The 12,867-nt window shown below is 44.5% G+C and overlaps 1 protein-coding gene across 2 annotated transcripts; it reads left to right on the top strand.

The window, feature by feature from the left end:
• The first annotated feature begins 3,505 nt into the window (after positions 1-3,505).
• On the top strand, positions 3,506-10,997 carry rnf166 (ring finger protein 166). 2 transcript variants are annotated; one of them, XM_076085541.1, is made up of 6 exons: positions 3,506-3,679; position 4,238; positions 7,171-7,237; positions 8,160-8,274; positions 9,283-9,390; positions 10,932-10,997. In XM_076085541.1, exons 1-6 carry the CDS (start codon positions 3,566-3,568, stop codon positions 10,995-10,997), a joined length of 471 nt encoding a protein of 156 aa, XP_075941656.1. In that variant the 5' UTR covers positions 3,506-3,565. The 2 variants fall into 2 exon arrangements, with proteins under 2 accessions (XP_075941656.1, XP_075941654.1); XM_076085539.1 differs by lacking the exon at position 4,238 and adding an exon at positions 6,639-6,795 and having other exon boundaries at positions 3,506-3,720; positions 7,125-7,237.
• The last annotated feature ends 1,870 nt before the right edge of the window (positions 10,998-12,867 follow it).

The following is a 12,867-nucleotide window of genomic DNA, read 5'->3' as shown; positions in this document are numbered from 1 at the left end:
AAAATACAGAGGTGGGAGACAAAAAAACAGTCGTCCATTCCTGCAGTGCATATTTTTATTATATTGCATCATCAGGAATGTAAACAGCAGCAACAAAACAATCCTCTGGGCAGAAAAGATGGCCGACATCTTCACATTAAAGATTCAACACAAGGGAAACATTGTTGATCAACTTTAACTAGAGCACCAAACACCATCGATGTAAACACAGAGTCCTCCTCCTCTGGTCCCACTGGAGTCCTGCTCTCTGTCGGTCAATGCAGCTTGATCCTGGATGCCACGATGGAGCCAGGGGCCTGTACCACATAGCAAGTTCAACATATTCAGGGTATCTTTTGGTTATTTGGTTCACCGACTAAGCTGGTTATCACACAAACCGTGATCGACAAAACACTAGGAAATGGCTGGACACAGGACGAAGACGAGCTGGCACAGAGACGAGAACACAGGGTTTAAATACACTGAGGGTTAGGTGATAAGACACAGGTGAATCCAATCAGGGGCGGGGACGGCAATCACAAGGGCGGGAAAACACACAAAGGCAGGAAGTGAAGACTCTGAAACGAGAGGAAAGGTAAGAAATACAACAACAAAACAGGAAAAACTGACAAATGATAGAAAGCTGAATAGCTGAAAGGCTAAAATATTGTCATACACACCATGAGTTGTATAGTTGTAATAACTCATAATCTTTCCAATATTATTCTATACTGCTATCGCTCTACATAAAGATAGATTTATTCTGTCATTGTAAGTATCAGTTCTATTATGTTGTTCATTCTGTACACATGACATCTATTGTACCTCTGTCCATCCAGTGAGAGGATCCCTCCCCCAGTGAGAGGACCCCTCCTCTAGTGATAGGACCCCTCCTCTAGTGATAGGACCCCTCCTCTAGTGATAGGTCCCCTCCTTTAGTGAGAGGACCCCTCCTCCAGTGAGAGGACCCCTCCTCTAGTGATAGGACCCCTCCTTTAGTGATAGGACCCCTCCTCCAGTGAGAGGACCCCTCCTCTAGTGATAGGACCCCTCCTCCTGTGAGAGGACCCCTCCCCCAGTGAGAGGACCCCTCCCCCAGTGATAGGACCCCTCCTCCTGTGAGAGGACCCCTCCCCCAGTGAGAGGACCCTTCCTCCAGTGATAGGACCCCTCCCCCGGTGAGAGGACCCCTCCTCCAGTGAGAGGACCCCTCCTCCAGTGATAGGACCCCTCCCCCGGTGAGAGGACCCCTCCTCCAGTGAGAGGACCCCTCCTCTAGTGATAGGACCCCTCCTCCAGTGAGAGGACCCCTCCTCCTGTGAGAGGACCCCTCCTCTAGTGATAGGACCTCTCCTCCTGTGAGAGGACCCCTCCTCCAGGGAGAGGACCCCTCCTCCTGGGAGAGGACCCCTCCCCCAGTGAGGGACGGAGGACGTCGTATGCTGTACAGATTGTGAAGCCCTCTGAGGCAGATGTGTGATTTGGGGCTTTATAAATAAATAGAATTATATTGAAAACTGAATAATAATACATCTACAACACATCAGTCAGATCTATCGTGCTGTATATAAAGAGTGATATTATAAATCTGTTATTGATCTGTTATCTCTGGTTAGGTGTTCAGCTTAAGTTACCATGGCGATCTACCCCGGGAGGAAGGGAACCTCGGATGAAAGTAATAATAGTGTTTCATATTTTATGATGTATTATTATAGGTTAAGATAAAATAAATCAAAGCTTCAATAATTGTAATTCAATAATGTAGTTTTCCATTTTATATTCTGAATTCAGTGATTTCCTTCACTTACATAAAGACATTTGACGTTCAAAACATATCATCAAATAAAAGAAAGAAATGTGGACCTCACTAATATATAAACCCTGGCTGCAAGTCCGTCCAACTTTATGGAAATATAACACTAAATGACTCTCATAGCACTCTATTATTCCATATTTAAGGAGAAAAAAGAGGAAGACAAATAAAGCCATAAGGCGGCGTTATCTGTTTGTACACGTTCAACATGCTAAACGTCTGTTTGTTTGGTCTTGAATGGTCCCTCTAATACTTTACTAGTATTACTTGAATAACACCCGTTTGTCCCAATTGGTTTTCTGTGTACATTCATAGGCTGCTGGTTCATCTTTCTTATTCAGGACTTTTGGCCCAGTTCGCTTGCCGTCCGCCTCTGAACTGGCCTCTGGGATTTATTTTTATTTTTTCTGGTGGAAAAAAGTTAAAAGTAAAAACAAATGAAATGCACCAACTCTTTTGCTGCATCTATGACAGACCACATGTTTCCAGTTTCTGTTTAATGAAGGTCGCCACATCGGTGTCAGGATCCCTGTCAGACCAGACACCTCCCATTGCCACACAGCTGCAGCTACTTCAGCTAATCACCTCCTGCAGGCTGACACACCAGACTCAGGTCCCACTAACGATTCCCCTGGCAACATATAAACTCTGGTCCTGCAGTCTAGGGTTGTCAGGTCGTACCGTCTTTCACCCGCTTCAACCCCGTTGCATCCTCTGCCTCGAGCGCCTGCCTCCGGTGTCCGTCGGTCCGGGAATCCCCCGTGCCCTCCGTGGTGTTAACGGACTACACACGCCGTCAAGCTGCCAGCTCTCCGGTGTCGAGCCACGGGACTCACACCGTCGATCTGCCTACTCTCTGGTGTCGGACCACGGGCTCCACACCTTCCTGTCCTCTTTATTCAGGCTAAATAAAGTCTGTTTTACCGTACTCTGTCTCCTGTGGTCTTGCTATTGGGTCCTAACCCGTGAACTCCCGTGACAATCTGTTTTATTATTTCTACTCCAGAGCTGCTTCTTGTTTGAAATCCTGTCAAGGGTGCGTTTGGAACAGCAAGCAATTGAAGTATTTCATGTTTGTAAATGTCTCCATGTTCTCACAATCCATGTATAGGGTAACCTATGAAGAGCTGCTTCTACCACTGTTGTGTTAAACTATCTCATCATTTCGTCCGAATAATTCAAAATTCAAAGTGTTTTTTTATTTTTATTTTTATTTATTTTTTTGCTGGCAGAAAAAAAGTAGAAAAAAATGTAGTTTTTTATTTTACTTATTTACTTTTTTTCTGCCAGCAAAAAAACAACTTTAAATGATTTTATATATTTTTTTTCTTCTACTGCCTGAAATGGGGTTCCATAGAGACGCGAGGAGAAGACAGTCAGGACTTAATCATCTACAAAGCAGAGCGCGCGGAGGGTCTTTGATGTAGCCTCTCGTGCTGCTCGCGAGCGTTCACTGGCGTTTCTTCCAAAAGCGCTGATCTGACAACCAAGTGAGCCCAGCAGCGCACGTCCTCCGTCAGTGTGTAGATCGAAGTTTTCTATTCAGGTCATCCTCGCGGCACAGCGCGAACCCCCTGCTCCCGATGTTTACCTCAGCTGCGTGTCTCCTCCAGCTCGGGACAGTACCGCTTTGGTTTATTCACCATATGTTTCATGATTAGTAGAGAGGACAGCCGCCATGTTTGTACGGCATACGTTCAGTGTGCTGCACTGATCACTTCAGGGTGGATAGTTAGGAGCTGTCTTCGACAGTAGCGGTGTCCTCTCCGCTCCATGATGGCGATGTTCCGGAGCTTTGTCTCGACGAGCACCCAGCTCCGCCAGCAGCCCAGCAGCGGCCCGGCCGAGGGCATCGAGAGCCAGCTGTCCTGCCCCATCTGCCTGGAGGTGTTCCACAGACCCGTCAGCATCAACAGCTGCGCGCACACGTAAAGTAGCCTCTCTGTTTGGATGCGTGTTGTTATGTGTGTGCGCACGTGTACAGCAACGTTACGGCCCCGCTTTGACATCATGTGTTTGTGTTGGTGACAGCAGTTCATTCATTCTATACTGGAGCTTTCAGCATTCAACAGCAGTGACAGCAGTGCTTGTGTCATACACGTCCTTCACTGGAGGGGTGCAGCTCAACTATTTAATTATTGATACACAAATGTGAGTCTTGATCTTCACATGTATTGAAGAGAAACTAAGCCCATACTTCTGTGTCCAGCAGCAGGACTGGTGTTTCCGGTTGTTATGTCATGACTGACTACAGATAGTGAGCTGCATAGAACCTGTACGGCATTTATTACCAAGTTATACAATACAAATCAACATCAAATACAGCTACACCCATACATACCAGTACTATGATTCATTGTTGTATCACAACCAACTCAAAATATTCAGTTCTCAAAACGTGATGCCGTGTCCTGTATGAGAGGTTTGTTTGCTTCTGCTCTGCAGGGTGCACGAGTTACGTTAAATGTCCAGTGTGTAGCATTTAGGGATCTATTGGCAGGAAGTGAATATGATATTAAGAAGTGCGTTTTCTTTATTGTATAATCACCTGAAAGAATAGAATAGAATATAAATATACTTTATTCATCCCCAAGGGGAAATTTGTCTGTGGCAGCAGCAAACAAGGTTGCACAATAAAATAAAAATATTAAGTGTGGAAAATGCACAAAATATACAATATAATAAAATAACAGAGCAGGACCTATTAAATTTAAGAAAATAAAGTAAATTAAAAAAAATAAGAATCGTGTGTTTGTTGCCTTAGAATAAGCCGTTTACATCAGGGAGCCGGTCCCCATGTCGGCCACTGTAGTTCTCTCATATTATTCACTGGAGAACCTCTGAACCCTCCCATCTATAGATGCTGCCATTTCCTACACACTGGACCTTAAACCCACCACCTCTGCAGAGACCTGAGCTTGAGTCCTCGTGGTTCTCACTGATGGGTGACATCATGTGACGCGGAGGTAGCGCCTGTCTGTCAGCAGGAAGCAACCTCCGGTTCTACAGAGTGAAGCCGATGCTGAAGTGTCTTAAAACCTGCATTCTCTCTAGTGTCCACCAGGGGGCGACTCCTCTGGTTGTATAGAAGTCTATGAGAAAATGACTCTACTTCTCTCTTGATTTATTACCTCAGTAAACATTGTAAACATGAGTTTATGGTCTCAATCTCTAGTTTCAAGTCTTCTTCAATACAGCATGATGTTCATTTAGTACATTATGGTCCATTTAGAGTCAAACAGACCATAAAGCAGGGGATGCTTTAGGACGGGGCTACACGGTGATTGACAGGTCTCTGCTGCTACCAGAGACGTATACGGCGTCTCTACGTCACTCCTCAGTCCAAAAATGGTCACTTCTGTTTATTGGTTGAAAAAAAAAGCCAAGATGTTGACGGCAAAATCGCCGAATTCGAGGCTTCAAACCATCAGTCTACAGACCAATGGGTGACGTCGCCGTGACGACGTCCTATAAACAGGGTCTGCAGCCCTCCACAGGTCTCTCGGGGGACTACGGTGCACAAGGAGAAATCAAGACCACAATTCTGCCAAAAATGAACAAAATAAAATGAAGAAAAGCCATCAGTCATTCCACAGATTTAAAAAAAGTATTTTCTGCATGTCGGCCCAAGTGTAACACAATCAGCTGCTGTAGTTGTTTTCTAATGTTTGCTCATACTTGATGATTGTTACCTGAAGGACTGGTGGCTGTGAGGTGAACAGAGACCCAGCTGATCATGTGACTGATGGGATCATGACCTCATTGGCTCTAGAATGAGTGAGGAGTACCTCTAGTCTTTGTCAGTCTGGAGCTGAGAAGAAGAAAGAAGAGCAGACCTCAGGCAGCCTCTCTTCTGCTTCTAGTTAAGGAGAAAAGCATGTGTTGCTGGATGGATGCTTCCTTCTCTTCCTCTCCCATAGAAACACACGCACAGCGAGACAGCTTCTGTGTGATTCACTACCAAGCAGATTCCTATCGTATTAATATATATTATTGTTGATTGTTTTGTTAATGTTCCTTTATGTGCTATTAAATAAAAGACGGGCTGTAGTCCAGCATCTCTGATGTTATTGAAGAGAGAATCTGGAATATGGTAGAATTGTAATTTTACAACTGTGTGTACATCAAGGGCAAGAAAGTCAACTTATTAACAGAAACAAACAGCTTCTCAATGTGATTCTTTCTTCTTTCTTTGTAATATGAATGTGTGCATTTGATTATTGTTGGTCAGAATGGAGACGTCCCTTTAGGTTTAGCATTTTTATCGCTATTGTTATTAAAGAACAGGTCCATTATTTATTGCTTTGAGGTTTTTACATGGTTCTGTCGTCTGCACCGTGACCGTACATGTGTTAGTGTGAGTGAGAGGTCATCCCTCAGAACACCGATGAGCAGTGGAGTCTGGAGGCTTTGAGCGGTAACGATGTCTGAAGGCAGAGTGGTGAAACCACTCTAAATACAACACGCATTTATTTAGGTTAGCATACGTCTTTCTGCTGCTTTGGTCCACAGCCGCTTTATGGAAAACATTCCAAAGTTATCCCAGCTGTGTTAACGTTCATATTAACCTTATTGATTATCTCACTGTGGTGAACGACCTCTCTGCCTGAGTGAGTGAGCAACACACAGAACGCAGATGGAGTCTTAAACTATTCCACGTTCTCTGAGCATCGCAATGGGCTCATATCGTTGTTGAGCATGTTATCAGTGTGGGGGGGGGGGGGGGGGGGGGGGGGGCCTGGGGGGGGGGGCCTGGGACTCCCTCTCCCTCATTACCGTCACCGTGGTTCTCTTGAGCAATGACTTGAAGCGTTTCTCCCCGGCTGTCTGTTGTCTGCTCCTCCAGGTTCTGTGGGGAGTGTCTGCAGCCATGTCTCCAGGTGACCTCGCCCCTCTGCCCACTCTGTCGCGTGCCCTTTGACCCCAAGAAAGTGGAGCGCTCCTCCAGCATGGAGAAGCGGCTGGCCTCATACAAAGCACCCTGCAGGGGCTGTAACAAGAAGGTAGATACTGGGCATTCCTGTTAGCAACTCTCCATCACGGGTGTATGTCTGTTATCTGGTCCATAATTAAACTATTTATAGTCTTTATGTGTCTGCTCAGTCTGCATGTTAGCCAGATGTTTCATATCACGAGGGTGATGTAAAGTGTGTTGGACAGAAGAGCTGGTCAGTGTGAAGACGGCAGCATGGAACGCTAATGAGGCTGTGGTGACAAAATGAACAATGTTGTCTTTGTAGTATTGTTAATGACCTACAATCCTCGTGTGTGTGTGTGTGTGTGTGTGTGTGTGAGTGCGTGTGTGTGTGTGTGTGTGTGTGTGTGTTCTCAGGTGGCTCTGGTGAAGATGAGGTCCCACATTGCTTCCTGTTCTAAAGTACAGCAGCAGACAGCTAACTGTCCTGAGTTCGTCCCTGTGGTGCCCACCTCCCAACCTATACCGAGGTACACACACTCTGAACACACACATGCTGAGCGGACTCAATCCCAACATGCAGTTTCCATGCACAAACAATGTTCACGTGAGCATCTTGATAAGCAGTTATTCAGTGAAATAGTTCTAGAGAAAAAGGGACTTGTGAGTGATTCAGACACCTGCTCCCTGAAGAACTCGCATGAATTAAAAATGCTGCTCTCCCTAAAGAAATCATGTTTTTTTTGTTGTAAAATAGTAAACAATCTGTAAGAAAGTGGTGTGCTTATTATACATAAACTATGAAAACTATAAATAAAGTATGAAAAAACTATTAAAGGAAACATTTGGGCATAAGCAGATACGTAATGAGGATCTCTAGGTAATATGTATGTAGTCTCTATTTGATCATGTAACGAGACCATACAATGCTGTGTGTGTGTGTGTGTGTGTGTGTGTGTGTGTGTGTGTGTGCGCTTCATACTAGTGACTAGAGCGAGCACTGTGCCCCCCTGTCCTATCTACCGTACTCCACACGTTAGCTTTTTACTTCTGCCGATTATATTTACACTTCAAAAATCATAAAAGTGTTCATTTGTGAAGAAGTATCATAAACATGAAGCAGTGCTATGCTAACTTCCTCTATGAGCTGCATTATGTAGTTCAACTGAGATGGTCATCGTCTGTTCCTGGTTAAAGTGACATATTTGAGAGCCCAGTGCAGGAGAAGATACTCAGCCCTCTGCTGGAGAACCCAGGACCCGTCTCACTAGAACTCCATAACATGTGCTGTCTAGAGTAGAACAGACTGTATGCAATCCATTCCATATACTCTCTGACTCACCCACTACCTGGAACTCATAGAACGTGTGATATATTGTACATGTACACAGTGTACAGAGAGCAGATTGAAGTAGCTTGATCCAGGTCTTCTGTCTCTCTATCGGTCTGCAGCAATATTCCAAACCGGTCAACATTCGTGTGTCCGTTCTGTGGGGCCAGAAACCTGGACCAGCAGCAGCTGGTGAAGCACTGTATGGACAATCACCGTAATGACCCCAATAAAGTGGTAAGAGACTCACACAGGAAGTGATTCAGTGTGTCCGGGACACAAACACTCTCCTGCATGAACCTTTTAAAAACCCATGAACCGTCTGAGGTTCTCTGGAGCTCTAACACAGTAATCTAATGTTCTTGGTGTTCACAACAGTTCATCGTATGTCTCAGGAAACAGGGCTACCCTGGTGGTGTGGCTTTAAATGTGCTGACCACCGGTTCTAGTCCGGCCATGGACCTTTGTTTAGGGCCCCATGATGTCCACGATGCAGAGAACAGGGATGCAATTGTGGAATTTCATAATAAAATTTGAAACAACTTTAAAAATGAAGAAATCTGCCAAAATGTGAATGCAATGCCAAAAAACTGAGGAATAACACTGACAGCTACATTTAGAGCAGCGCAATATCCAAACCACTACTATCTTATAAGTGTGTATTAAGTGTGTATTAAGTGTGTAGAGGCACTTTCTTTGAGGAGAAATAGTGCAATGTTGTGTTCCATCAAATATTTTCTTTTTGAACAGTTGAAATTTCATTCGTCCACCACATGATTAGACTTTTTATGATGACTAAATGTGGTTAAATCATCAAACGCAGAATTCAGAAAAATGAAAAACGGAAAACATGGAATTTGAGAAACAAATGAAAAGGATTTCATACAACGCTACGGACCGTCTGTGTGCCCAGAGCACACAGACGGTCCTGACTGTAATCTCTTGGGAGTGCTTTGTGTGTAGACGGATAACTACCTCGATGGTCTGACTCATTCCACTGAGTTCACTTCCCTCAAAGCCAGCGACTGTGTACAACGAGACGGTAGCCGTGTGGCATGCTGTAGGTTCTGCTTGTATGCTAGTTTGTGTGGATCATGAGGACCTACTGGGGCTCACATGGTTTACACAGCTGAGATGGTGGTTTTTATCTTTCAACAGTAGTCAAAATAATCCACATGCTGGTGTGTGTGTTATGAGGTCCGGCAGTGACTCCACTTAAACTGAGCCGAGTGTTTGTGTCTCCAGGTGTGTCCGGTGTGCTCCGCCATGCCGTGGGGAGACCCCAGCTATAAGAGCTCCAACTTCCTCCAGCATCTCCTCCACAGACACAAGTTCTCCTACGACACCTTTGTTGTAAGTCCAGTGCTGATGTTTCAGTAACAGCTGTTTGTTTGGGGTTTGGATTTCTTTCATGATTATGATACAGGCAGCCAGAGCTCTTTATAAGCTAACCCAGCAACGTGCACTAAACCATCCAAACAACCCCTGGACCGCCCAAACTACCGTGGATCATAAAACAGTGAGAAACTACCTGACTGACCAAAGCACAGCCTCACGTCTAACATTACGGTGGCTGTCTATGGCTATGTTGAACCTGTTCCCATTTAGCTGAGAAGCTGCAATATACACTGTATATAAATACTGTAAATACACTATCATCTTAAAGCTCAGACTGTCCACCACAGAGCTTGACTGTGTCCAGTCAGATGTGTGAGAGGACGACTCTCTACGTCTGAATGATGCTTTTATCTGTAGAAAGTCTTCTTTACTATGAGCTGTTGTTATTTAGTTCAGTAGATGGAGAACAAAACGCTGTAGAATGGTCCAACCAGACTGACCAGTGAAAGACACAAAGATCCTCTGAGCAACAGTTGCATGAGAAGAGAAGAATCAGCAGTCATTAGTAAAAGAAACTGGAAGTTTTGATTTAAATTGGAACCATTTCCTGTTTCAGTGTCAAGAGTTTCACAATAAAAGCAGCCGAGAACAAGCTGGAGTTTACAGGCAACGTGTTGCTTTAGCAAAGATCTTCTTCAGACTTCACAAGAGAAATAGAAGGTTTGTCTCTAGGGTTAGCACTGCTGGAACATCAGCTGAACTAATGCTGAAACAGACAGACAGACAGACAGACAGAGAGAGACACAGAGAGACACAGAGAGACAGAGAGAGAGACAGACAGACAGAGACAGACAGACTGGAAGATTCTGCGTTAAAACTAAGCACGTCATTTATGTTGGCTTTGACATTATTCCAAATTTCTATCATCCCAGGAAGATTAATGACATGAAAGTATGATAGATATGATACCTGTCTTACTGTAGTGCACTCACTGTCATACCTGGACCTGATATCCAGAGTCATGAATGATCTTTCACTGTCCTTACTTGAGCAGCATCCAGTAATATTAATCTGCACTCAGCAGGGCTCATAGTATATAGTAGTAGCAGTGTCCTGCTGCTTGCATTCACTATAAATGTGACTCAACTATATTTGATCTGAGATCAATTAAAGTAACAATTCTTCTGAAAGACCACTTTCCACCTTCCTCGTCACGGTCTGAGTTAATATATCTGTGTACTTATTGCAAATATCAGAAAATTAATTTTTCTAACAGAGAAGGATTTAATTATTCTACATTATACAAACCTGCTAGAGGTGTTAGAGAGAGAGAGAGAGAGAGAGAGAGAGAGAGAGAGCTCCATCTCACAGGTCTTACATGTGCTGGGCTGAAGTCAAAAGTGCTCACATGGTTTCTGTTGTACATGTAGTCACATACAATCTGTTTAACTAAATGTACATGTCCCAGTGATCAGCCTCCTCACATACTGGACGTTTGTATGCGATGAGGATGCACTTCATGGTCTGCAGTCACTAGTGTCTCTTTCTTCTGTCAGGACTACAGCATCGATGAAGAAGCAGCACTGCAGGCGGCTCTGGCTCTCTCACTGGCTGGAAACTGACAGCAATCCCACCACAACCACCCTGTCACCATGACGCCTGCCCCCCCGTCCCTCCAGAAGAAGCTCCTGACCCAGCCAGACCCAGCCAGACCCAGCCTGGTCTCTACAGAGATCCACATCACAAAGAAGTCCAAGCAGCTTTGGATTTGGTGATAACCTTACTTCCTTTTTATTTGTTCTGGTGCAGCAGGACAGACAGTTTGCTACGCTACAAACCAACAGCTTGGATGCGTCTTCACTGCTTTCATTTGACGATGTGAAGACAGAATCATCCAGTGACTATAACAAGTGAGGTGACGGTGAAAAACACCGTTCCACTCACAGCTTCACTTCACCTGAACACCACAGCATGAGTGGAGCCTGTTGACCCTCATCAGTGGCCACGAGTCACTGGCTGTGCTAGTATTCACTGAGAGTAACTTATTCTTTAGATCGGTCAAGTTTGAACGGGCAAATTCACTTTATTTGAGGAGCTAACAGTAGCAGTAACTAGCACACAGGAGCTGAGGTAAACACAACAAATGAAGAGAAAGTATAAAATACAATGAGTCAGTAGCCACTGTATTCATCTCCATGTGGAGTATTTTGCACTAACAGAAGAAAACTAAATCTTTTTGACCACTTACACAGCAGAAGAGTTCATCCTGTTGCTCTGCAGGAAGGTCCAGATGACTTGTTGACTGAGCTGCTGGAAGTGAGGTCGTATGGTCACACCCGCAACGGTACTGTCGGTACGGTAGGTTAGATGTTAGGACCCCCCCCCCCCCCCCCCATAGATGGTGCCAGAAGACCATGCATGGAGAGGCTCACATTCTACAGAAGGGTCTCGCTGCAGAGCCCCAGGCTCGGCCCACCTCCTCCTGCGGACCCTTTAGGGCCCCGCGTTTGGAGAAGCGAGTAACGCCACACATCGTGATCGGATACGATAACATACGTTAGTTACAATAAGCCACACGTCCTCCACCAAGATAAACAATCAGCCTTCATACTAAAATAAGGTAACTTGTATTAACCTTAAGATAATATGAATAGTAAATAACGTTAGCTAGCCATGCTAAAGTTAACGTTCGCCAAAATTATTACATTTAGCTCTTTTTTTGTGTGCTAACGTTAACATTAGTTTGCTAAAAACATTAGCTAAACTTAAAAGTTAGTACAAAGTATTTATTGTTTAACGTTGCCTAACGTTATCAGTTTTATGAGATTTATTGAAATATGTGGATTGGTGTTATTGGAGTTTATTGATAAGGAAGAGTAATAAAGTTAACACACGTGATAGCACACGTTGCATCACGGGTCCCAGCCCGGAGCTCTGCAGTGGGACGCTATCGACATTCACCGACACATTGCTCCTCCCGTCACCTGTAACCTGTGACCTGTGACCTGTGTGTGCTGCTCCACGCTGTCCGACACGCTCCATCATTCAGAGACACTCTGTGTCCGGGTAAGATATCATAAATAAAGTGTTGAGTAACGACAACAGAATGTATGTTCCTGTGTGATACATGTGGAGCTGAATGGATAAAGGCAGGAGGTATAAACATCACTGTTCAGTTAACCCGACCGTATACAGTATGAAGAGGATACATTATGCAGGATTTTGAATTCCTATAAACTAGAGATTTTATATTTCCATTATTCTTGTTTTATTTTATTGTTATTTTGAATGCACACAATAATGGAATTTGTTAAATAAACCACTTCAGAAACAAAATATGCATTTTTGAAATGACTCCTCATATTTCTGTCAGCAGCTGGAAGTAGGAGTGTGTTTACCTGTGAATCAGCTGGTAGAGGGACGCCACCCCCCCCCCCCCCCAAGCTCACCACTTTGAATGAGCTCCACCTTTTCGGTCCCGTTACCACACAT

This window comes from Anarhichas minor, unplaced genomic scaffold (genome assembly GCF_050575085.1).
Source record: "Anarhichas minor isolate MPS153535 unplaced genomic scaffold, ASM5057508v1 ptg000168l, whole genome shotgun sequence".
Taxonomy (NCBI): Eukaryota; Metazoa; Chordata; class Actinopteri; order Perciformes; family Anarhichadidae; genus Anarhichas; species Anarhichas minor.
Note: the sequence above shows the minus strand (reverse complement) of the source record. Positions and strands in the feature narration are given on the sequence as shown.